Here is a 25,667-nt window from a genome sequence, read left to right as displayed (position 1 = left end):
AACAAGGAATCACCCTATATATGTGTATCAGAAAGCGTAATACGAAGATGCGAGATAAATGTCAAAGGTCTGCTCTATGCTCTCTCTCTCTCTCTCTTTTTTCTTCAAAATTGTTGGACGTAAATTGCTTAGCTAGGCGTTAGAAAGTTAATATAACTTTGTACCCCATGACGATTGTGCCCGATATTCATGGCGAGATATTAATCTGACGACGCAGCTGGTGCACAAAATGTGAAGACCGCTATCGTACATATGATAATTCTATATGATACTCGTTGCGACGAGGTCACAATTAGTTAAAAGAAATCGACATGGTTCGCTGGTGTGACTCCAAAATGAAGAGAAATTCAACTCCCTGAAGCCAATTAGAATTTACAACGATGTCTCCCCATTGTTAGAATGTTCGCAATATTTTATCATTCGACAGTTCATTCCAGATACGTATTGAGCTCGTTGCAAATTGAACTAGTTATTATTCAGTAAATTAATTATACTAATTTCTCTCTCTCTCTTTTTCTCGAAGAAATATAATTTACGTTAGACTTTCGTTGAAGTCACGTAAATTTCAAGTGAAATAGAAAGGTATATTGCGAATGACTGCACATGGAATAGAAAGTATAATATAAATATATGTATATTTATATATATATATATATATATATATATATATATACACGCTTCCTTTTTATATACAATTTCGAATCACATTATTTTTGCAACGTATTGTTCCTCAACTAATCTTCTAGAAAGATACCTATAATCATATATTATGAACGAAAAAAGAAAAAGAAATTGATAAAGATCATCCGGGTTGTCTTGAATGTACAGGTTTGAATTAGGATTGCAAACAAGGAAGTTGAGATGGTGTCGAGAGGAGTCGAAAGCGAGAAAAGACGAGGAACATAGGCCGAGGACGTGGGGTCTGAACATAGTGAAACGTTTCCTGAATGGATAGAGACGAGCGGAAGGTGGAGGTTGCGTGGACGTTGCGATGAGTAGGACAGTGTGTCGGTGTCGTGCACGCTGGGCCCCGTTCTTCTCCACGTGACCTGGCCACTGGCCCACTTTGGTTTCTCTTGCTCTCTTTCTCGTTCTCTCTCCCACTCTTCCGATCGTCTTCTCCTTCCATTTTACCTGCTTTCTTTCTTCTTCTCCTTTTCCTACCTTTCTCCAAGAGCAATCGTCTTCTTCCTCATATATATTCTTAACTAACCCTCTCTCCCCTACTTCTCAAAGTTTATCCCACCACTCTGGGCCTGTTACCACCACCATCAACATCACCATTCTCCTTGCGACGTCCACCACCATCCTCAGTCGCGTTTTCCAAGGCGCCGCTCGTGACATTGCCACGCGATTCCAGCACATGCCGTGGCACGGGGTACAACGGACAGGTACCATCCAGTTCACTGCCCGGATGGTCAATAGTGCGCGATAAGCTAATCGGTGCTCTTGTGGACGATCACCCAGGAACCGATTCAAAAGATTCTTTCCCTCTTTTATATATCTTTCTTTTTCTCTCTCTCTCTCTCTTTCCCTCTTTCTCTCTCTCTCTCTCTCTCTCTCTCTCTCTCTCTCTCTCTGTTTCTCTTTCTTCCTCTTTTTCTTTCGCTTTTTGTCCGTCGAACAGTGTCACAAGTTCATCGATTTTTCTTTTTACTTCGTTTCTCTTTTTTCTTTCGAAAGAATTTTCGTCGATGACAAATCGAATTAATTCTCGTTCGGATCTGTGCTGGAATCTCGATCGTATTCATCCAAGTTTCTATTCACGTGGACGTGGAACTAATGTAAACGTGACCCTTCTACGAGCTAAGTCAAGGAAAAGTAGTTGAAGAGAGAAGGTACGGTAAAAATTGAGTGAAGAAGTGCCAAAGGTAAAGGAAGAGGATAGAGTCCAAGAAGTGACCTTGACAACTCGGAAAGGAAAACGTCAAGAGAGAGAGAGAGAGAGAGAGAGAAAGAAAGAGAAAAAGAGAGAGAAAACCATCCGCGATCTCCGTCGAGAAGAACTATTCACGGTTCCTTCTTCGAGGTGACAGCTACGAGAGGATTTCTTTACGAGTGCCAAGAAAGAGTTATGAAACGTTCTTAAAAGGCAGACAGTTGCAAACAATTATTGCACTGCACGGTGAGTGACATGACATTTTTTTTAAATATCTATCTTTCCTTTATAAAAATTAACGTAATTATAATGTATATTCAATTCTCTTATTTGACAGGATATTCGACAAATTGTCTAAATTAAATAATTCATTTGATAAGATGTAATTATTTATGATAATTATCAACATCGATTGCATTTACTCTCATTCAATTCTCATTAAACGAGATTTAATCTTACGGCTTTTGATTCAACGTGAGGGTTAATCGTGACAAAAATATTCGTGCAATCGTCTGCAATCGATATAATCGTATCGAAAGAACATTGATCGAACTATACACGGTATGTCGATTTTTTCATGAAAGAGATTAATTTTCGTTGCAAAATACGACGATGAACTTTCGATCGCTATTTATAATTGACGCGTGCCGATCGTTATATCGAACGCGAATCTGCGCGATGTTTTCTATGTTCTTTTTGGTTCGCGAGCCGTAATTACAACGGAATGAACATTCATTAATGTATCTTTCCGTCATTACTTTAAATGATCATTCCTAACGTTCCTAAGATGTAATAATACGTTATGGCATTCCTCTTTCTTTCTCTCTCTCTCTCTCTCTCTTTTTAACGTAATTTCTTTCTCTAAAGATACAGGGCATATTTATTATTTTTCATATTTCACGTTTTCTTTAAGTCTCTTTGTTGTTAATAATATCTTTACTGTCATTATTGAAATAATTTTGATCACGTCCTTATGGTCACTTCAAAGCTCCTCGATTCCCTTTTTTTTTTCGAGTACGAACGAAAGAACGAAGACAACGAAAAAAATTGCGGAAGAATTGTCTGGTTGTTTATCGAAACCAGGACACAATCGGGAATCGATGAGATCGTTGGCAGGGGCCAGCCTGATCGTGAAGCCAGGAGAAAGCTGGCTTTCCGACTTTGGTCCGTAATAAAACGAGGTGTTTCGATATAAACATGGAGGATATCATTCGGCATGCTTCATTGCTTCATCGTCGTATCCCCTTTATTTTCTTTTTTTTTTTTTTTGTTTTTTTTTATTCAAACTTTCTTTATAATCATCTATCTTTCCGAACAATTGATCTTTGAGAACTGTCTCGATATTCATGCTATTAAAGAAGATTTTCTAAGAGCCCAATTATAATTAATTGATTTTTTTCACATATTATTTAAGAGCATACATCATTGGTGATCTTTTTAAGAAAAACGTTCTCACGTACTCGACATTTTTTAAAGCACGGTGTCGACGACTCGTTGTAAAAAAAAAGGAAAGAAAAGAGCAAAACGAAAATTAACATGGTAGATCGAAATTTCTCACTTATTGCCTCGAAATGTAAACGTTAGTTTCTTGAAAGGATCTGTGTACTTAGGTACGTCTTTGCGTTTACATAACTCCATTTTAAACGGCATACTGCTGCTTCGTGAATTTGACATTATTTCGATTACTCGGTAAAAAGTTAAAACGTCTTGGAAAGATGTACCGAGGCTTCTGGAAAATGCGGGCCATGGATTTTACATTCAGCTAAAGCTACATTGATTTTTCACGTTGACCTCACAGTAGCTCGTAAATCTATCGTAAACGCATATGTAGATAGGTTCTCTCAACGTTCATCCAACTTAGGCTTGCCTCAATGGTGCGGAATGGTTAACGTGCTAACGGGTTATATCAACGTCACTTATTCCAATTTAGTATTTCAATGAATATGGATCATTGTCGAATCGATTTAGCATAAATTTATATACAATGCAAATGTGGTTACTTAAAAATTTCAATTGTTAAATGTAACCCTAAAACATAAATAGTAACATTTCTTAAGTTACGGGAAATAAATAATCGATAAATAATCAAATGCATGAGCAGGTTAGATATAGAATATTTGAGGATATTATTTTAAATTTAAATCAGCAAAAACCTCTGAGTGTCCTAATCACCTTCGACCTTAACATAACGATGAACGTGTTGATTCTCATCTTCTCTTTCCTCTTCAACTTCGTCTTTCTCCTTTGGCCTCGATAAGAAGAGAAAAGTTTAGCCCCGTATAATCATCCACGTACTATCACTTTCATGACAAGAGAGAAGAAGAAGGAGGAATGCGATCCTCTTCGCTCGTGCACGTTTCGTTCGATGCATTCAAGTCGAACTAACTTGCGCGAATGCCGATCGGTTTTGCACGAACGATCGAGCCCGTAATGTGTCGTTAAATCTCCGAGTGAAAGCAAAGGAAGAACAAAATCTCTTTCACGCGAGTACCGCCTCGATTTACTTATCCTTTTCTCATCGGAGTTTATTCTCTTATATCGTGTCTTTTCTAATTTTTATCTGTACTAAAACATGATGTTTCATCTATGACTATATAATTAAATTATTCATTTTCCGAGAAGAACTTTTAACACGTCTTTACAACTGCATCGCATTAAATAATTAAATGTATGAAATTAATATAACTTTGTTATATGATTTTTATATAAAAATTGATTAAGAAAACGAATTGATTCCATTGATTATTTATTTTTTCTTTTTTTTCCATACTAATCAATGAACCGCCCATAGAATATTCCAATTCTTACCAATATTTTTTTTTCTTTTCGATAATTTCCGCTGATGGAATTTCTTGCGACGTTCCAAGTGAAACAGAATTTGCAAATTGAACGGAAGAAGGATGATTGTGACTCCTTTACGAAGGAAACGAGGTCGACCGATAGTAGTACCTACGAAGAACGTCGACTAATGGAACACCGAGTTTCTCTATAGGCGATCGTTCCTTAGCGAAAAGGAATAAAAAAAAAAAAAAAAAAAAAAAAGAAAAAAAAAGAAAAAAGAAAAAAAGAAAAAAAGGAGGATACGACGTTTGAAAGAAACATTAACGACAAAAAGATCGTACTGATGTACTCGTAGAATAACACAAACGCTCCTTATTTTTCCTCTATTCATTGCATTCTCTATTGTATATACTTTGAATTGTAACAGAACGATAGTCGTAATAGAATTTCTCATATAGTTTTCTTTTGTGTCGTTTTGATCTTTCATTTTGTATTTTAACGATTCGTGAGATTTTCTTGAAAAAATGTCTTACGATCACAATTTGATTTATTTTATTCACTGATATTCTCTGTGATATTGATCTTTACGTTTTTAACAATTTTTTATTAATTAATTAATTAACATGACTTCCGAGATCCGACGTCCAGAGCTCCGATGACTCGAAGAAGTCTCGAGGGTAAACTAATCCGGTCACCCAGATCTAACAATCAAGTGATGCCACCGAACTGAGCTTTCTCCAAGTGTTTGTGATATGCTCGAGTGCTCGAGAGATGAGCGAGTAAATTGTCAAGAGAAAAAGAAAAAGAAAAAGACGTACATGCGTATAGTTTGAGTGAACATGCACGCACCTGTGCACGCTCTCCTCTTACGTTGTTCCTATTGACGAACGGCCAATGAACGCGGAAGAATTTTCGAATCACCGACACCGTCCCTACTCGACTCTTTCGATTCCTTTTCTTGAATATCCTGAAAGTTCTGACAGGGCGAACAAGACACGACACGATAGGTACATCGTACGATCTTCCTTTTTCTCTCTGTCTCTCTCTCTCTCTCTCTCCCTTTCTCTCTCTCTTTTTTTCTTTTTATTACTATCATTATCATTATTATTATTAAATGACAAATGTTCCTGAAATTCGTGCGACGAATTAAAATTTTTTACGAATAATTACGAACTAACTTTTTTCCAAACGATTACTATACTCTAATGATGAAATTAACGATCAAGGATTTGTTTTGGATCATCTTCTAATATGGTTTGATTTGTTGCAATCGATACTACTAGCAACGTGAAACGGGAGAATGCTGAATGAAACGAAACACTTTGAAGGAAAGTGACTTCCGTGTGCTCACGCGTGAACATTTACGCGCGTTCGTACACGCGCGTAACAAAAGAGAGAACGAAAGGAAACGAGTGTTAAATCGTTTAAGAATCTTCTAACTCGATTTAGATATCTATGTATGTACGACATCTTGTGTCTTCGAACATAAGATAAAGTTCGTTTAATGTTTTATCGCCATTGAAAATGTATTTAATTAAATTTTATAACGAATCACAGAAATATTAATTTTTTAATTAACAAATGTATCTATTAGAATATCTATTAACTATGACTCGTCTTCTATATACTTAAGATATACTTAAACATTTTAATTTTTGATTTACTAAGTGCAAAAGAGAGTTAATGACGGGGGTATTCACACGCGCGTAAACGAATCGGCTTAACGGTTTGCGTGAAAAATCAGAGCGGCACGTAGGGTATAATTAAATTAAAAAAAAATTAAGTTTTTCATTAACGTGAAATGGTCACCCAGAAAAGAAATAACGCGTGCTACATGAGACCTATACCTATATCATTGACGCTTAATATTTCATAAAATGAATTCGAATTGACTATTTAACTAACAAAAAAAGGTGTAATGGAGTTGATTTTTCCAAATATGCAATATAAAATAAGTAGAAAGAGAGAGAGAGAGGGATGGAGAGAAAGAAAGAGAGAAGGGAATTAGGTTAGCGGTGATCAATTAGCATGCCAGTCTTTTTAAGAATTCATCGAATTATTTTTACGACTATTAAAATCCAATCTTTCCATGTATTTTCTTGGCTTCTCTTTCAGTCATTCTCATCTTCTACCGTGTTTCTATCTACTATATATGTGAGCATCGTAAACGTACGAGGACTGTAATGAGCCACTCTGCTCGTCCGATGAATATAACGGGATTTTGTACGCGTGGAAAGACTCATTTGTCCGTATGCGTGTACGAACGAGCCGATACTTTTCGAGAAGAGATTCGAGAGGGAGAGAGACGACGAAATGTGGTCCAGGCCTTTCAAAAGATTTTCGTAGACCTTGGCCAAGTTTCATGGACCAGGTTTTATCAACGATCGATGATCAAAATTCCATCTTCTAATTTATGATTGTTTCGGTATTTAATAGACGATATGCTATTAAAGAAAAGATTTTTTTTAAAGAAAAGTTTATAATACTTAATTTGTCAAAAAATGTTTTATAACATCAACTTATGCGCGTATTTCAAATAAAAAAAAAATATATATATTTTTTAATATTTGAAGAATAAAGGAAGAACCAATTGTATTAGTTACGTATAATATATAGAGGATAAAGGGGTGGATATATATATATATATATATATATATATATATATATATATATATACGTAGAGAGAAAGAGAATAATTTATTCATCACATTATATATATTTACATGTAAAAACCTAATAATGAATAAAGCGTAGAATAAATTACAATAGACATACTTAACAGTTGAATATATTAAACATTATAATTTTGTATGATTGACATTAAGATATTTGCAGACTAATGATTTTAAATGACTAATTTTTTCGATAATTTTGTTATCGAAGAGAGATTGGAATTCTTGATACTCAATGAGTACGTCAGGTTGTCACCTTCCGATTTCCAGTTTCCGCGTCGCATACTGGAGTCGATATTCTTGTACCGTTATTACGGACGGACAAGCACGTCGATCTCCGCTAAGCGAAGCCGAGAATTAGATCGACGTAGCGGCTATTTCTCATTGCGTACCGATGCACTTGTTGTTAAAATTACAACAAAACAAAAAGGAAAGAGTATGAAAAAAGATTGTTACGTAAGACGGATCACTTTCATAGGGTCGTAATAATTTCAATCGAGAAAACATAAACTAATCGTGAAATTTCTCGCGAGATGCGTCTATGAAGACACAGTTTTAAATTCTTCTGACCTCTTTCATACGCTCTGTCGTCCATTTAAATTAACAACAATTAACATGATCTCTTTTTTTGTCAATTTATAAAATCCATGCCGACTCTTTGTGTTCACAGATGGCTACTGGAACTAATCTTTGTCTATTTTTCGCCTTCCTGGTTTCGACGTCTGCCTTCTCCAATGCATCTCAAAATAAAGGTAATAGTCATCTCGCATATAACTATATTTTCTATAAGAAAATTATTTCTTCCTAAGGACTTATTCTATTTAGTTAACTCCGTTTGGTATCACGAGTAATAATAAAGAAAATATTTACAGGTGAATATTTTAATATTAATACTGTCGTAACATTAAATATTTATTATTATATGATAAATTATGAAAACATTCTCATTGTTATTTGCTGAATGATTTATACGCAAGAATTTCAAATTCTCTCTTTCTTTCTCTCTTTCTCTGTAGGATAATACACCGAAATAACCCGTGAAATTAAATGGATACTCATTTGGTATTATTTGAAATACAAGCTTTCTGTGGTTTAAAAGGAAACTATTAGAAAAGAAGAAATATTACGACTGCAGAAGATATGCAAATTTGTTGTGGTTTATCCGTGAAGGTGTACATTAAATAGTCAATAATGACACCAATTTCTACTTACTCTTTTTTTTTTTTTATTTATCCATTTTTTTTCTCTTTTAAATATCCACTTTCTCAACTTCGTTGTACTTTGAGTTACGAAAATATCCTCTCTTACCTCTCTATTCATCGTTGTTGTCGTCGTCGACACGTGACACCAAATTCTACTTCCCGTCTCTTATTCTCCTTCGAAAGTCGAGTATACCTACGCTTCTTTGCAAGTATTCGCGTATACCTATTCCATTTCGAGAAGCTACTTATGCATGCTGAAGGTATAGCAACCGTTTAAGATCTCATTTTAAAGTGGCACGATCTTTTGCCGAGAGAAGTTATAAAAACGTGTATATAGAGAATTTAATGTTCTGAATGCGTGCGAGGTACTCGGATATTTTAGAAAATTGTCCAAAAGTTATAATTCCTTTTAACAGAGATAAAAAAAAATATATATATGTATATATATATGTATATATTTATTTAGATGTACATATATTTATTTCTGCATGAAAATATTATGGAAATTAAAATACTCAGAAATAAGTATATGCTATATGTGATATCTACTATTAACTGTCGGACTGTTCGTTCCTCTATCGAAAATTTCACCTTTCTCCACTTTCACGCGTTGATCCGTGTCATGAGAAACAACGGTATTTGATGATGGTACTTTGAATGTAACGTATATATGTCGAGAATTTGGATAATTTTATATAATTTATAGCAGATATATTTAAATAAGAAATTAAATATCGATTTAATACGAACTTTATACCAATTTCTTTTGTAGGAAGACTTTCTTAAAGATCTCTACGGTAATCTTTATATCATTAACTATCATAATTTATCAATTTACAGAGCACCTTGATTTATGATCAATCAATTTGAAAGATGAATTTATTTATTCGGGACACACAAAGCGATATGAGGAAACAACTAATAAGCTACGAGTAAATAAGTTAACGAAGTATTTCTCTTTATCCACGACCGATTTCGAACGTGAACGAAGCCTGAAATTAATAGTAATGAATTTAATACCGGCCGATTTGGTTTTTATGCGGTCAAGTGAAACTCGAAACAGGATCTCTCATCATCGATCGTGCGAAGCGAAAAGAATCAACGATCTCCTCGTTATCCTTCTTTTTCCTCCTTCACACGGATACGTTGTCCGTGTCTAGTGATTAATAGTAATTGCATGTCCAAGAGCCTGAGTCTAACTCATTGGTCAATTATTAAACGAGTTGAGAATTCGCATTTTTCGTAGAACTCTATTTTGTCCTAAATGACGATGACGAGATAATAAGAATGATAGAGATGGAGAGATATATATAACAGAAACGATTTTCTTTCAGGCATTTCTTTTACGCAAAACGATCAACACGTACATTCTTATTGGCTTCTTATTAACCTGGCAGCAATTTCTTTGATGTAAGCAAAACCCGATCCCACACGTTCGAGTAAACTGACTTTTCTATCCTCTCTGTTACTGCATTACTAGTGACACGGTTCTACGTCCCTACGTAAGAGCGCACAAGCGCGAAATACAAAAAAATCTGGAACGGTGCAAGGATCCGGACGAGCAATACGGACGATTCGCGGAGTAGGTCATCATATCGGTAGTATGTAGACGTATAAGGCACGTGCGAAGCCTACATGCTTGCTCGTCTATGCCCCTTAGTCATCTGAGCATAACCATCGTGCCCAGTTATATACATACAAGTATACCGCACATGTTAGATTTGCCAGCCACGAACGATCTCTTTTCAACACCTTCTTGACAGACGTAGATAAGTAATAAAGATCGTGTTATTAGTCTGTCACAGACCGATTCTTGTCAATGCTGAACGAAACGACACAAACGTATCGTATTGTGCAAGTAGTTTTGCAGTTAATCTTCGTTATAATCTCATCATATACTAGTACAGAAGCAAAAGGCACGTATTTACTGGATGAACGATTTTAAGACCATACCGTATAATTATACGGAAATTTTTACACATCATGTATCAGCGTTGACGAGGTAATTGTTAAAACTTTATCAACGATGGCTACTTTCCATCAAAGAACCCGATCCATTGGACTCTATTATTGTGTAAATAAGTGATTATATCGGTCAATACGTCTTTCAAGCGTGAAACGACCTGGAATTCAGTTTCAATTGCGACCTGATTTACATAGGGTTTCTATCATGAGCGATTATCTTTCGTTTGATTAGAATACGATCGTTAGCAATGAGATCGTTAAATAGAAACTTAAGGCTTTAGTAATTAGAAGACGATGGGAGAACCGCTATTTACCCGTTATGATGTGCAAGGACAATGGAAGAACGGTTAATTCGTCGCAACACGCATCGAATTCGTTAAAATCTCAAGAATCAAATAGTATCAGATTCATACTAAATCTAGTCTGTCTAGGATTCGTATCGTAATTTGCATTGATGTATGAAGTACGAATGCCAAGTACCCATACTCGAAACTTATTTTGCGTGCGATGCACATTCTCGTTCAGGACTCGAACTAATCGCTGCAGGCGTTTAGAATTTTTTGATTAGATGTAAATGATCGGAGACCTTTAACTGGCGACAGGTTGCTCTGTTTCAAAACGATCACGAGCGAAAAATAACTTTGACACGTTTAAAAAGGAAATAGAAAAATTACCGGTGACCATTTTCATAATAAAATGATTTCGATGTTAAAACTTTAAGATAAAAATCGTGTTAGCAGGTCGAAGATTGTTCGGGGGTTACAGAATAGTGCCGAAGGTGTGCCAGCCGACGATTCCCTCACGAACGAATTCGGAGGAACCAGCAATTTGCATGTTCAATTACGAATGCACACGCCGGAACGGCCAAGTAGTCGGCGCCTGTATGGATGGTTTCCTCTTTGGCGCGTGTTGTCAATTACCATCGAAAAATATAATTAACGAACCTTTGGAGAAAATACCCAATAAGGAGAACATATTGAATTTCGAGGAGATCGATCACGTGCCAGATATTCCGATTCTTTTAAATCCGGATGGTACACCGATCGGTATGTCGATCCCGCAACAGATTAGTAACACCATAAAAACCGATTCCTCTGGGGTTTCGAATCATCTCGGCGAGGAAGAAACTTCTTACACGAAAATAACGACGTTCGACTCTAATCCATCGACTTCCGAATCACATAGTAATGATGAATTAGAGAATGCAGAGAAACCTCAGGTACCTCCGTTACAACCAGGTATAAGTCAGCTGGAAGATGATTTTCCTGCACTTCTCGGACAACAAACCATCCTGGATAGCTTACAACTTCCAGGATTACTCTCTTATACGGACAAAAACAACAATGCTCAGACTCATAATAATCCCATTGTCGAGAATCCACTTGCAACGTTGCTGAGTCCAGATCAAGTACTTCAAATCGCTGATCCGGTCGATCAGTTACCAGCTTTGTTCTCTCAGGGATTGAGTTATAACAATCATAGTTCTGCTGATACGATATTACTCAATGAGAATGGTACCATGTTAAATGAGACGCATAATCCGGATGAATTGTTTAAACCTACCACGGATTCTTCGATCAATCGTTTTACGGATAATAAAATCGTTACTTCCAATTGGAATATGGAGGAAAGAACGACGGTGCAAAGTACACAGTCATTGACCGAACGGACAAGAGTACACGAAGGTAGCACAAAGTCCACGCAATGGGTGAAATTCCCTGATCAATTTACTTCCACGACAACCGAGATGCCAATCACGTTCACTGACTTTAAATCCTCTAATTTCAACATGGAATCAACTGTTGCAGCCCAAACATACACGAACACGCAAAAGGTCTTGAACGTGACACCTAACTCGGATTTGAGCGGTACTTTTGACAAGACAAGCACGACAGATGAGAAACTAACGAAGCACAAAGAAACGGAAGTTGACAGCACGGTTAAACGCGTGGCCACAACTCCGATGACCGCGACAAATGGCGACAAAGATATGATAAAAGTACCGACGATTACTTACGAGGTTCAATCGGGCAACAAGAAGGACGATATACTTGACAAAGAGGAAATAGCGATCAATCATATCATTTCTATCTTGAACGACACTACACCAGGAGCAGAGACGACAGTCACCATGCAAGGGCCTATATCTATCGCTCACAATTGGATGAACAAAGAGGATACTTCGAAACCTTCATTGATCAAGATTTCCTCTTTGAAACCTACCAGTACGAAACCATCGACGTTCAAACCTTCGATACACGCTTCTACTTTAAAGATATCCACGTTACAATCTTCCACGTTAAAGCCTACGATCACTACGTTATCCACAGCAACTCCTATCTTTTATAAACCAATACAACCATCTACATATTACAATTACGAAACCATTCCTACGGAGACTAATTACCCTACCTACTCTACGTCCAATTCGTATTCCTCGAGACCTCCATCAACCCCATTAACTTATGGATCGTCCAGCAGCTTTGCATATTCTTCGAGACCAACCACAAATCCTCCGGCACCGACCGTGATAGTTTTGGGTCCGCTCGGCACGGAATACGTCACCCAAACTACACAAAAATCTTTGATAACTAAGAAACCGTCTAATGGATCGAGTAAGCCAATCTTTGCTTCGACCAGGCCTACTTCTTCAACGATTAGACCTGTTAATGCTAGCACGAAAAAACCGAGTGTCTCTACTATGATCACTCACAACATCAGCACTGTCATATCCAACGTCGATACCAACAGCAACCACGTAGTTTCTACTAGTTATATCACGGTTAATCTCAAAGATACCACTAGTACGAAATTACCTGATAATATCGACACTACGACCGAAGCTTTTGTAGCCGAAACGAGTCTGGAAGAAAGGATGACCACAAGAAGACCTACGACATGGACGGCTGCACTGCCCTGGTCTAAAAAGCCAAGTTTCCATTTGAAACCTTCGACTCATAACGTTGTTTCCTCGGAAAATACTCCAGGCGTTACTATCGTTTTAAAATCTACAACTCCGTCATCACCAATTGCAGCACCCATTGTCCATTGTGACGACGAAACACCGGCACCTGACGATCTCGTCAATTTCCCACCCGTTAGAAATCCTAATTTAAATATTTCAACGCCCTTGTCTCAACAAGAAAAGCCAACGATCGTCGAGACTTTCAATCATACAGGCTATCCAAATATCGACATCATCAGTGAGAATGATATACCAACTCCCACGTTCATCGAGGATGCTCTACTCACAAACAAAGTCGATAGCTTCGTAAACAAGATCGTCGAGTCTCTGCAGAGTAACTTCCAGGTAATTCTAAATTACTTTTGCTTTTAGTTTTCAGCTAAACTCATTTCTACTTCCCACGTATATAAACGAGTTATGATCTTTAATCATGTTATCCTGTACTATCGATCTGTAATTAAAAGAAAAATCTTGATCAAAAGAAAGACGCAATTCTTATTGACTAATCTGTTATCGTATATCGTGAATATAGACAATAATTGAAACGAAATGTTTATCCAGCTTTGAGAATTGTTACTTGAGAAAGATACTATCTGATTTCTATAGAGTAAGAAAAAAAGGATAATATAAAACATGTAGAAGGTATCTAGCTCGGCACAAATTGTAATTGGTAGATCTATCAAGCGCAATTGTTACTTTTCACTTTAGTGTACCGTTGAGAATGGAATAGATTTCTTGCTCAGTGAGAACTAATGTAACTTCTAACGAACCCAAGCGCGCATTTCAATTAAACTTTAATCTAATCTTCGGACAAAATCCGTAAGAGAGAACTAATCGAATTGTTTGCGTGAATATTTAAGGATCTCAAAGACATCGTCTACAATCGCGCTAACGGATCGACGACGTCAACGACGACTACGACGTCGGTAACGAAGAGGCCAATCACCACAGTTGCTGGTAATACGACGAAAAAACCTATTAGAAGACCATCAACGACTGTCAAACCGTCACAGGTTACGACTAAAAGACCTGTTACTACGAAAAGACCTAATGTACGACCAAGCACGTCGAGACCATCTTCCGGTGAGAAACCTCGTCCATCGAAACCCACGACCTTGAAACCGAGACCATCTGTGACAACGCCCACGGTTACTACGAAGAGGCCCCAGGTCACTACAAAACGTACGAAACCAAACAGAAAGCCAAGCACTGTACCTACAACTACGGCCGAGCCGATTCTTCAAGAGGAGGTAGAAGAGGTTTCGATCGATACAACGCAAAGCAGTGCCTTGAATGTCGCGACCACCCTAGCATCGGATTTTCGTACACGTAAGACACATTATTGCCATATATTTTCTCTTATTTCTAGATATTTCTCATCACTGGTAAGTGAATGCATACGCTTGAAAGATTAACTGAATATTATTTGGCTGAATAATAAATTTGCAAGTTCACGCTTATTCGTGTTAAATTCCCGTTAATCCATATAGCTTTTATCGCAACTAATTTATTTTTACTACCTTTTACTTTATCGGATTTAAGAAAAAATTATTATATTGGCCAAGAGGGATAAGAAATGCAGAATAGTTAAAGTTCGTATTGTGTTTCATCAGATTAAAAAGATCGATTATCCGAATTATCCATTTGTCTTTTTCCATTATATTCAAATATATGTATTTACGAATTCGTCCGAATGATCTAAGTTCCATCGTAATTGATAACAGAGGTGAACTCGTGTCGATAATTAATATGTAGACATCTTTTATCAACAGAATGCGGGGTAAAACCTCTAATCAAGACAGGTAGAATAGTTGGTGGAAAGGGTGCACAGTTTGGAGAATGGCCGTGGCAGGTATTGGTTCGGGAAGCCACGTGGCTAGGACTTTTTACAAAAAATAAATGCGGTGGTGTTCTTATCACGGACAAATACGTCATCACTGCGGCACATTGTCAGCCAGGGTAATTGGACATAATATTCAGATTTAAAATGAAAATTTGTCTTTTCTTTTCATCAGGGCTGTTTTTTTTCTTTTTTCTTTACACAGATTTTTAGCTTCCCTCGTAGCGGTTTTCGGTGAATTTGATATATCGGGAGAGTTGGAATCGAAGCGTAGCGTAACGAAGAACGTACGTCGAGTTATCGTTAACAGGGGATACGATCCAGCGACCTTCGAAAATGATTTGGCCCTTCTCGAATTGGAATCACCGGTCCAATTCGATTCTCACATCGTACCAATTTGCATGCCCGACGATAACGTCGATTTTACAGGCAGAATGGCTACGGTCACTGGTTGGGGTAGATTGAAGTACAGTAAGTATCCCACGTTAGTTTTCTTACGTATTAGCAATTAAAATTATTTCCTTTAAATAAAAATCTCGTACAGACGGTGGTGTACCATCGGTATTGCAAGAGGTCCAAGTGCCGATCATGGAGAATTCCGTTTGTCAAGAAATGTTCCAAACGGCTGGACATTCAAAATTAATTTTAGAGAGTTTCTTGTGCGCTGGATATGCCAATGGTCAAAAGGATTCTTGCGAGGTACGCTAAGTAATCTTCAATATTTTATTTTATCATATCCTTGATGTATATCTGCTTCTATATTAATATCCATAAGTAATTGGATATGTCGGTGTATTTATTGTTGCTATGAAGTATAGATTAATGAACTAGCAAATGTCAGGTGGCGGTAGTTATGAGATTGCATTTTACGAGAACTCGTACGATACAAGGACGATGACTAGCGTATTTCAAAGTAGATGTAGTAATGAACATAAACGTAATCAAGTGATGGATTTTATACGATCGATCGATCATTTGCAGGGTGACAGCGGTGGTCCACTGGTAATGGAACGACCCGATGGTAGATGGATGTTAGTTGGCACGGTATCTCATGGGATTAAATGTGCCGCACCGTATTTGCCTGGTGTTTATATGAGAACCACTTATTTCAAGCCATGGTTGCATAGTATCACTGGAGTTTGAGGTCAAGAATGTTTCGTTCTTCTCAAGGACACTGATATTTACCCGTGCCACCTGTATAAATGTACAAAGGAAGTCTAATTTATTTCCCACCCGGCATAGAAAGATCGATATCGAATAAGGAAAAGACCCTTTCCTACCCCTAACTACCCCTTTGCAACTAGTGCGACGCGAGAAATTATAGAAGAACAAAAGGTTATTTCTTTATATTTCTTTCCTTTTTTTATTTTTTTTATCTGACACCGAACGAGACTTTACAATTTTTCGTTATCGAATTGAATTTCGCTATCCAATATAATTTCTTCGATAGGATAACCGAAAAAGTGGAACTCACAATCAGTGTCATTTAGTTTGCGAAATTTTATTTCGTTCTTCCTTCGCGTATCGTACACTTTAAGATATTTTTACCAGGACACGGCGCAATTGGTTCTCGTGTTCCATGTACATATACGTGTATCTGTCTCTATACGTATACATACACATATACATACACACACACACACACACAGATATATATTATATAGATATTATATGAGAATTAATGCGATGCGAACATTATTTATTTCATTGTTAGCTGTTATTTATTAAACTCATTTTTATACGAGAATGGCTCATTTATTCATCCATCTTATGCAATGTCTGATTTTTATGTATTGTAATTGGAAAAATAAAAAATACAAAAGTAATAAAAATTAATTCCTTTGATCGTTCGTTTGTAATTTTCCAAACAATTAACTTTAAACAGATCAAAAATGCAAATGTTCACGAGTCAATAATTTCATTAATTGCAAAGGTAAGTTCTTCGATAGGGTCGTTTAATTATCAACAATGATTTCAACTTTTAAAGTTGACGTTTAAGTCGGTGAAAATAATGGTAGCCCGTGGTAATTAAATTCGAATCGTTATCTCGTAGCAGGCGGCAAAAAAAAATTGAAGAGAAAAAAATCGCTCGATAGAACATTATGCAACTTATCAGAGCGCAGACTAAAGAACGCATTGCGTGACTAGACGTAGATAAAATCTTTGCTCGGCAGTTCTTGTAAATCAACGAGACGTATTTTCGGCTTTTAATTTCGCAAAGTGTATACCATTTTAAGTTAGATTTTATTAAAGAAAAATGAAATTAAATTGTACGAATTTTATTATTCTTTGATTTTTTTTCTTTTTTTTTTTTTTTTTTTTTTTTTTTTTTTATAAAAATAAATATAACTGTAATTATCAATTAAAATATATCTTTTTGAAAATAACGTAAGGAACGAACGTAAATATAAAAAGAACGTAAATCGTAATTTTCGATAAAATAAATAGGTTAAAAATATATTTCTTTGTTCTGTTCTTGATCGGTACATTACGTAGTTGAAAGAAACAGGATTAATAATGTGAAAATAATAATAATGAAGAGAAAAGGAGAATAGAAAATGAAGATAAATAAAGATGGACATCTAACATTGCTATGTTTCTATTGCAATTCTCATAAAATAATATCTTTTCTTTTCACCTTTGCCATACAAGTACGTAAATTGTTGGCGTTGTATACGAATACGTAATGCAAGGTACCTGTAATACAGGGCGGAACCAGTATGTACGTAAAACCAGGAGCTACCTACCACCCGGCTGGGAACATCAGGACACTTTGGATCAATACGACCAAGAGAGAAAGAGACGATGATAGTACGTGAAAGAAGGAGTAAGAAAGAGTAAGAGAGATAGAGATAGAGATAGAGGTAGACATAAAGGTAGAGGTAGAAAGAGGAAAAGAGAGAGAGAGAAAGGGAGGGAGGGAGAGATAGAATGAGATGGGGTGAGCTAGCTTAACACCTACACGCTAAACTAACCCGCTGGATGAATTTGATCTGGGCCAAGCAAGGAACGCAGATCTCTTTATGGAATGAACAATTCAAATTTTACTATGCCAGCAGCGATACGTCAAAGTTTTACATCCAAGTTCTTTTAACAGGATTTGCCTCAATATTTCATGATATAAATCATGCCTAAGGCCCAAACATTATCTGAAAAAAGCTTTCAAGCTTGATTATGTAAAGAAAAGTTATAAGACCCATTAGAATTTTTATCTAAAAGTTAACAGGTTGATTAATCTTACTCAAGCTCATTTTTAATTTTTATTAGGATCATTTAAAATATTTTTAATTGCACAAATTCTCGTTCTAATAATAAAAATTATTGCAATGACAATTTAAAAAAGAATTGTCATTTTGAATACGTTTATCGTATCTTAACGTCATGATTTTATTTCCATAATAATTAGCATTACAATAACAAAAAAAAACTAGAAATACAAAAAAAAAAAAAAAAGAACGGAAATCTGCTATAAGAGAGTTTAGTATTGCTTTAACTATGAATTCAGAATAAGAAACTTTTTTATCCCTTCATATGGCTTATCATTTTGCAAACAGTGCAAACTTCGATAGGAAGTAGAAAATGCGAATGGGTGAAATATCACGTAGGCGAGTGGAAGAGAAAAGGAAGACGAAGAAGGAAAACAATATAGGGGAAGATGGCAAACGCATGCGCAACATTATATATATAGGGTGCGCTTGTATGACGGGAAGGCGAATAGGTAGAAGTATAGATTACCTAAGGTTGCGAGGATTCAGCTCAGTCCTCCAACAAACATCAAAGAGGACTTGTTGATCTCCCCGAGCTGATAAAAAAGTGACTGATCTCGCCACAATTCACACATCAACTCGACTAATCGTCAGTCATTCGAATTAGAAGCTTGACCCTGGCGCAGGTGGATAATGTGAGTCACTTTTTTATTTTTTTTCAATAATTCCTTTTCTTTCAAAATCACCTTTCAGAAGCCTATATTATAATACACACAATTATTTCATTATTAATATGATTTGTAGAGTATATCATTAACAATTTGATATTGCTTCTTTGAAAAATTTGTTTATAAATTTCAACAATTCGTAATTCTTCCTTTTTTTCGTAAGTTATTTTTCTTTTTTTTTATTTTCATTTGAGAGTCGGAATATTTTGAAATAAATAGCCTGTAGTATCCTGTACAATTTTATATTTATATTAAATGCATCTTGATTTTTTTCATGAATAAAAAATGTATTAAAGAGACTCGTATCCTGAATAATAATTATATTCGTGTTATATCATTCGTTGTTAAGAATATTTCTATATTTTATCAAGTTGATTATTTTGTTACGTTGAACACAAAATCGTCATAGTCACGCAAATGCAATGCTAATATGTAAGAAGAAATCACTATGTTAGATCTATGTACTTACTTTAAATGTTTGTGATCAAAAAAAAATAAGAAATGAAATCATTCCTCGAAAGAATCAGAATCGATACAATGTAAGGATCCTTGAATCCTTTTTTTTTTTTTTAATCATTCAATTTGATCAGCGAAATTTAAAGAAATTAAATGAAGTTTCAGATTGCAATTGCTTCATTCTTATATCGTTTTAATTCTTAAGATAAATATTTATTTCGATCAATGCTTCATTTATAGAGCGCTCAGCGACAAACTCCTGCGATATAAAAAAAAGAGAGAACTGAATGATGAAGATGCAAGCGAGTATCACGGTGGCTTTGATAGCTCTCATGAGCACGATGCACTTTGGCGTAGATGCATGGGGTGGACTTTTTAATCGTTTCAGTCCCGAAATGCTTTCCAACCTCGGTTATGGTGGACATGGTGGTTATTTGAGCAGATCGAGACTGTTACAGGTATGTAGATCATCAAACTATCCACTTTTTCTCGTTTATTTTCTTTTTCTTTTTTTTTTTTTTTTTATAGTAAAAATTCATTGAAGTTACTCAAATCTGGACACAAATTGGACATATTGTGTTTTTTGTCGCAATACGCAAAATACCTTCGATCGATAATCCCCCTCCCCCTCTCATTCTCTCTCTTTCTCTTGTTACTGCATATACAGTCTGGCGTTGCTACGTTCGAATTACGTCACTGGCATTCACGATAAGCAATCACTAATTACATTTAACCATTGATAATTATATATTGATATTGATTCTGCATCGAGTCTAATTACTTTCAATTTTATTTTCAATTATTATGATTTCTTTTACTTTTTCTTTTCTTTTTTTTTTGTTTTGACAGACGATTTACATGATCCAATTAAGTATTGAGTACATTTTATGCAGATAAATTAACTATTCTACATAAAAAAGTGACTTGCTCTTGCTTTTAACTACTTGGAATTTAAGATTGCAATGAATTAATATTAGTTAGCTCGTGTTATCTCGTAAATAAGAAACTCAATAAAGTCGAGAAATTGCTAAAAATATTGAGAGACAAGGTAACTCGAAAGTTCAAGCTGTGTCACCGTCACTAACGGTTTGAACTTCCTCGCAGCATCGATCGTAACAATGTAGCAGATTTAACCTTTGATCTTCTCTCTTTTTATTAGAAAAAAGAGAGAGAGAGAGAGAGAGAGAGAGAGAGACAAGAAAAAAATTCTTGTTGTAACGAGATCGAATAAAAATTGTTAAACTAACTACTCAACGTTATAAAAAAAGTTGGCGCATATTTCTCGGCTATGTAAACATCATTTCGTTATGATTTCAATTGAATAATATTGATTAACCCAATTGAGAGAATTAAAATAACATTTAAAATTAGACTAATGTTTAATTTTAATTAAAATTTTCTTTACCATTTTAATTTCCCAAGATGAAGAATATAAGTACTCGATTTAAAGACTATTTAAAAAGTAAGAATCTCGTACGAAAGAAATAATTATTTTGAATAAAAAATTTCTGTGAATTTAATCATCCTATTTCTCAGAGTAAATACTCTTTGGAAATAAAAAATTTTATATAACTCGAAACATTCTTTTCCTTTAATTAAAGGGACCACTTTCGGGAGGTTATGGAAATTCTTATGGGGATTCGTTGGAAGAAGAATCAGACGATCCGTGTTACGAGAAGAAATGCACAGCCAATGAACATTGTTGTCCTGGTTCGGTCTGCGTCAACGTTGATGGTGGTAAATCTCTATTAATGTCATTTTATTGTTTCGTCGATATGTATACATAGAGTGTTAAAAAGAAACGATAAATCTTAATCTATAATACTTACCGATAGATATCTAATCGATAAATTATATTTAATCAATGTACATGCTAACAAGCAATCCTTTCGACGTATGTAAATTAACTTTTATCATTTACGAACGTATGTTAGTAATCTTTAAAGTATCGGATCCTTTCTTCTTAACACCCTATAGTTATATAAAAGTACTTTTATTAGATTTTTATCACGATGAAAAAGAAATCGATTTAACTTACGTTTATACATAAAATGTATGAAAACAAAGTGGGGTAGAATGTTAAATGCTATAAAAGAGAATAAATGTTATCGGAAAGCTATCAAGTAGTAAAATTACAATTTTGGCACAGTTCTACGTAATTCTACGTAATAATATTATTTTTAATATATCTAATATATACATAGGATATTTATATACTATGAATAAAACAAGTATAAAAATTGTTTCGTAAATTGTTTAAATCGATCATTATCAAATTAAATTTCGCAATTGATAAATTTCAGTCGTTGGAACATGCCTATTCGCTTACGGACTAAAACAGGGTGAACTTTGCAGAAGAGATAACGATTGCGAAACAGGTTTGATGTGTGCTGATATAGCAGGAGGAGAAACTCGATCGTGTCAACCACCGGTTACTTCAAACAAACAGTACAGTAAGGATCCTTTTCGTAATTCTATGAATTTTATCAATAAAAATTCTATTCCGAGTAAATGATACATTTTTTAGACGAGGAATGCAACATGTCAGGTGAATGTGATATCGGTCGTGGCTTGTGTTGTCAATTGCAGAGGCGACATCGACAAACGACTAGAAAGGTAATTAAATTAATTATCAATTATTCGTAACGATAGGGATTTTAATATATAAATATATCGTATTTCTGTCCTTAGGTTTGCTCTTACTTCAAAGATCCTTTGGTATGCATTGGACCTGTTGCGACGGACCAAATAAAATCTATCGTACAATATACTTCCGGTGAGAAACGTATCACTGGACAAGGGAATCGTCTTTTTAAACGAGTACCCTTCGCCTAAACTATCTCATCCCTTTCTTTGGTTCTCGAGGAGGAGAGGTAAAAAGTAAAAGATAAAAAGAGAAGACGATTGGAAGAGTTTTAAACGTCAAAATTCTCCTCCACCAAAGCACGTAGATAATAAGCTATGTCGATTTAACGCAATTACGACGATCCCGTTCGTATTCCATGAACTCCACTTCGAGTTGATAAGTATATCTCAACGGTATAACTCGCGAAACAACAAGAACAAAAAAAAAAAAGAGAAGATAAGAAAAAAAGAAAGAAAAACGTAAAAGAGACGAAAGGAAAGAACGTTACGAGATCGTCGAGATATATTTAAGTCACTTTGAAAATTCTGGGTGACGATACGAGACGCCTTCCTGTGTTTTCTCCTAATCTTATGACTGATAATATACGGATACATATCACATTGGACCGTCATCTTATATCGTTAAAGATAAAGCAAGTACGATGATCTTTTTCATAAAGAGAAAGAAAGAAAGAAAATCGTTCCTTCGTTCTGCTTGTCGAACGGTTGCTTGCAGAATGTTTTTGTCGAGAACACGAGACGATACTTCTAAATCTTTCTTTTCGATCTTTCCTTCCAACTTTTTTATCTTCTCGATCGTTCTAAAACGCAAACAACGCCATGAACGGACAAGTTCCGAGTCATTCTGCAGGCAATAAACCGTCTCGTAGATTCTCCTTTGCTCTTTGTAAATGTGTAAAAGAATTCTAAGTTCGATCGCTATAGATCGATTAATAATATTCGCCTTTTCAATCATATCGATTGAATTCGTCTATGATAAGGATTGTACGCGAAAGGGGAGACTATTAACACTGATCGATAGTTAGGAAGTCTTACAATAAATGTATAGACTACAGATTATCGTAATTTTCTTTCTTCACGTTCTATATCAAATGAAAAGGTATAATCGAACGTTCTTCGTATTCAGTGGTGAAGGAACTAAACTAAAATATTTCAAAATGGAAAGTAAACGTGACAAAGACGCGAATTAGTATTTAACTTAATCGATGTTTGATGAATTTATCGTAACGTGTTGTTATATAGACGTCTTTTCTGAATTAAATATCACTTAATCGTTCTGAATATTGTTAATCGGTGTAATACACGGCATAACTATATATATATATATATATATATTTATATATATATATATATCTATGTTATATATATATAAAAAAATTACATACATACTTATATATATTTATGTGAAAGTGATAACGTACGAGCTATACCAAAATATACGTATCAAGGAAAGTCTTGTTCATCTAAATTTTGTTCAGAGAGCTATCGTTTTTATCTATATTGCGAATTAAAGACAAAATGTTGAATCAGCTACGGCGAAATGGGAATAAGAAAATTGATAAAATCGTAATATCGATTGTGGAATTATCATTCTGCCACATATCACGTGTTAAATGGGAAAAACCGCGTTGTTAATTAAGATAATATATAAATATGTATGTGACACGTCGGAGAATTGTATAGACGTATGTTCGCATGAACATGATCTGAGATGCGTTCGTGACGTTAAAACGAAGAGAAAGCGTAAACGAAAATAAAAACAAAAAAAAAAGACAAAAAACAAAAAAAGTAATAAATAAATAAAAAATAAAAATAAAAAAAGGAAAAAGAACTAAAGAAATGATGAAAGATCATAAACGCGCGCTCGCGAAAACCTTTCTGAAATGCTTAGAGTACCTGTCGCCTTGTCGTACGTCTTTCCAAATAATGATTCCTTGTTTCTACGCTACTGATGAGAGTCGTCGAGAGTCCAAATACATATCTATAATTTTCAATGACACGTACATACATACATATACATATATTATATATATATATATACATATATATATATATATATATATACACTTATAAATTAAAATTAAATATACTCAAAAGTGTTAACATTATTACATAAGGAAAAGTCAAACATATCAATCGAATGCCTAAAAGCATTAAGAATGTTTTAAATATGAATGTTATATCGAAATTATATTTTTATCTTTGATCCGTATGTATAATTAAGCTATACATATATATATACATATACACATACATATATATATATTTGCATAGTATTCATATATTTTCTCGAGGCATATATATATATATATACATATATATAATATATATATATATACATATATATATACATATAATATATACACATATAGTCTATACACGTTCTTTTTTTACGTCGTACGTATGTAATACTCGATATGCAATTCCCAACAAAAAAATTCTCTTTTGTCAAAGAACTTAATTCAAGAAGCCTAAACAATTATATTCATCTTTTTTATTAATTCACAACGATAGTATATGTTTTTATTAGTCTACAACGATATTATTTATAATTGTCCTTACCCTTTACCTTCTGTCTTCCCGATGTAAGGAAACGATAATGAAAAAATGAGCTGCATAAAAATACATATCATAGATATAAAATACTCGATCTTACGAGGGAAGATTGGAAATATATTTAGAACAACTGTATAAGCGGAAAAGTGTATAAAAAAAAAAAAAAAAATCGAATGTTCATACGTACGATGTATCATAGAATTTAAGGAATTTGGCCGTGTCTGGCTTCGAGTCAAAAGTACCTCTATTGAATGAATTAATTCCAAAGTAATTATATGTGTGAGACTATCTAATACACAAATAAATGTATCGTTCAAACAATACAACATTAAAGAGCTCTAATAGTAATAAATGTGAAGTAACGATGAATAGTAAATAAATTTGAAAACTCCTATCAGTACTTCGATCGTATCTTTTCTCTTTGAACGTCTAAAATAAATCTTAAACAATTCGATCAATCATCGATTGCTCATTTAAAAGAAAATTTTAAGAAGGAACTATAATTTTTAATATCAATGAAATAAAATACTTAAATAGAATAATATTAAAAATCTTATGAAATATGCTATGTCAGTATATTACGTTAAATGTTGTATGTAATATGGATATTTTTTTAACATACACGATTTATCTAAATTTCTAAATTCTTTTTGAATATTAAAAAATTGCTATTGTTCGACAAAATTTCTATAAATTTATTTGCCATTTTTAAATATAACTCACTTGTTCGACAAAAAATCGAACATCGACGGATAATTTAAACTTACCGCT

General features: G+C 34.6%; 2 protein-coding genes across 4 annotated transcripts; both read left to right on the top strand.

Moving 5' to 3' along the window:
- Positions 1-1,307: 1,307 nt before the first annotated feature.
- Positions 1,308-17,072, top strand: flz (transmembrane serine protease filzig). 3 transcript variants are annotated; one of them, XM_035862523.2, is made up of 8 exons: positions 1,308-2,125; positions 8,003-8,084; positions 11,240-13,809; positions 14,325-14,793; positions 15,237-15,423; positions 15,510-15,775; positions 15,849-16,003; positions 16,286-17,072. In XM_035862523.2, the coding sequence occupies exons 2-8, from the start codon at positions 8,003-8,005 to the stop codon at positions 16,445-16,447; spliced, it is 3,891 nt and encodes a 1,296-aa protein (XP_035718416.1). In that variant the 5' UTR covers positions 1,308-2,125; the 3' UTR covers positions 16,448-17,072. The 3 variants fall into 3 exon arrangements, with proteins under 3 accessions (XP_035718416.1, XP_035718415.1, XP_085517413.1); XM_035862522.2 differs by having other exon boundaries at positions 11,237-13,809; XM_085661287.1 differs by lacking the exons at positions 15,510-15,775; positions 15,849-16,003; positions 16,286-17,072 and having other exon boundaries at positions 11,237-13,809; positions 15,220-15,391.
- A 1,962-nt stretch (positions 17,073-19,034) lies between these two features.
- Positions 19,035-24,572, top strand: spab (space blanket). Its single transcript, XM_035862521.2, has 6 exons — positions 19,035-19,205; positions 19,935-20,152; positions 21,296-21,431; positions 21,998-22,147; positions 22,222-22,310; positions 22,386-24,572. The coding sequence occupies exons 2-6, from the start codon at positions 19,982-19,984 to the stop codon at positions 22,527-22,529; spliced, it is 690 nt and encodes a 229-aa protein (XP_035718414.1). The 5' UTR covers positions 19,035-19,205; positions 19,935-19,981; the 3' UTR covers positions 22,530-24,572.
- Positions 24,573-25,667: the final 1,095 nt, after the last annotated feature.

Source organism: Vespa mandarinia, chromosome 14 (genome assembly GCF_050613455.1).
Source record: "Vespa mandarinia isolate Hongniang chromosome 14, ASM5061345v1, whole genome shotgun sequence".
Lineage (NCBI taxonomy): Eukaryota > Metazoa > Arthropoda > Insecta > Hymenoptera > Vespidae > Vespa > Vespa mandarinia.
Note: the sequence above shows the minus strand (reverse complement) of the source record. Positions and strands in the feature narration are given on the sequence as shown.

Bases quoted from the DNA above. Each gene is read 5' to 3' on its own strand.
- flz (XM_035862522.2), top strand. From the start codon at position 8,003: ATGGCTACTGGAACTAATCTTTGTCTATTTTTCGCCTTCCTGGTTTCG. The intron at 8,085-11,236 runs GTAATAGTCATC...AAATCGTGTTAG, and splicing joins CAATGCATCTCAAAATAAAG to CAGGTCGAAGATTGTTCGGG. The intron at 16,004-16,285 runs GTACGCTAAGTA...GATCATTTGCAG, and splicing joins GTCAAAAGGATTCTTGCGAG to GGTGACAGCGGTGGTCCACT.
- spab (XM_035862521.2), top strand. From the start codon at position 19,982: ATGATGAAGATGCAAGCGAGTATCACGGTGGCTTTGATAGCTCTCATG. The intron at 22,148-22,221 runs GTAAGGATCCTT...TACATTTTTTAG, and splicing joins TACTTCAAACAAACAGTACA to ACGAGGAATGCAACATGTCA. The intron at 22,311-22,385 runs GTAATTAAATTA...TTCTGTCCTTAG, and splicing joins ATCGACAAACGACTAGAAAG to GTTTGCTCTTACTTCAAAGA.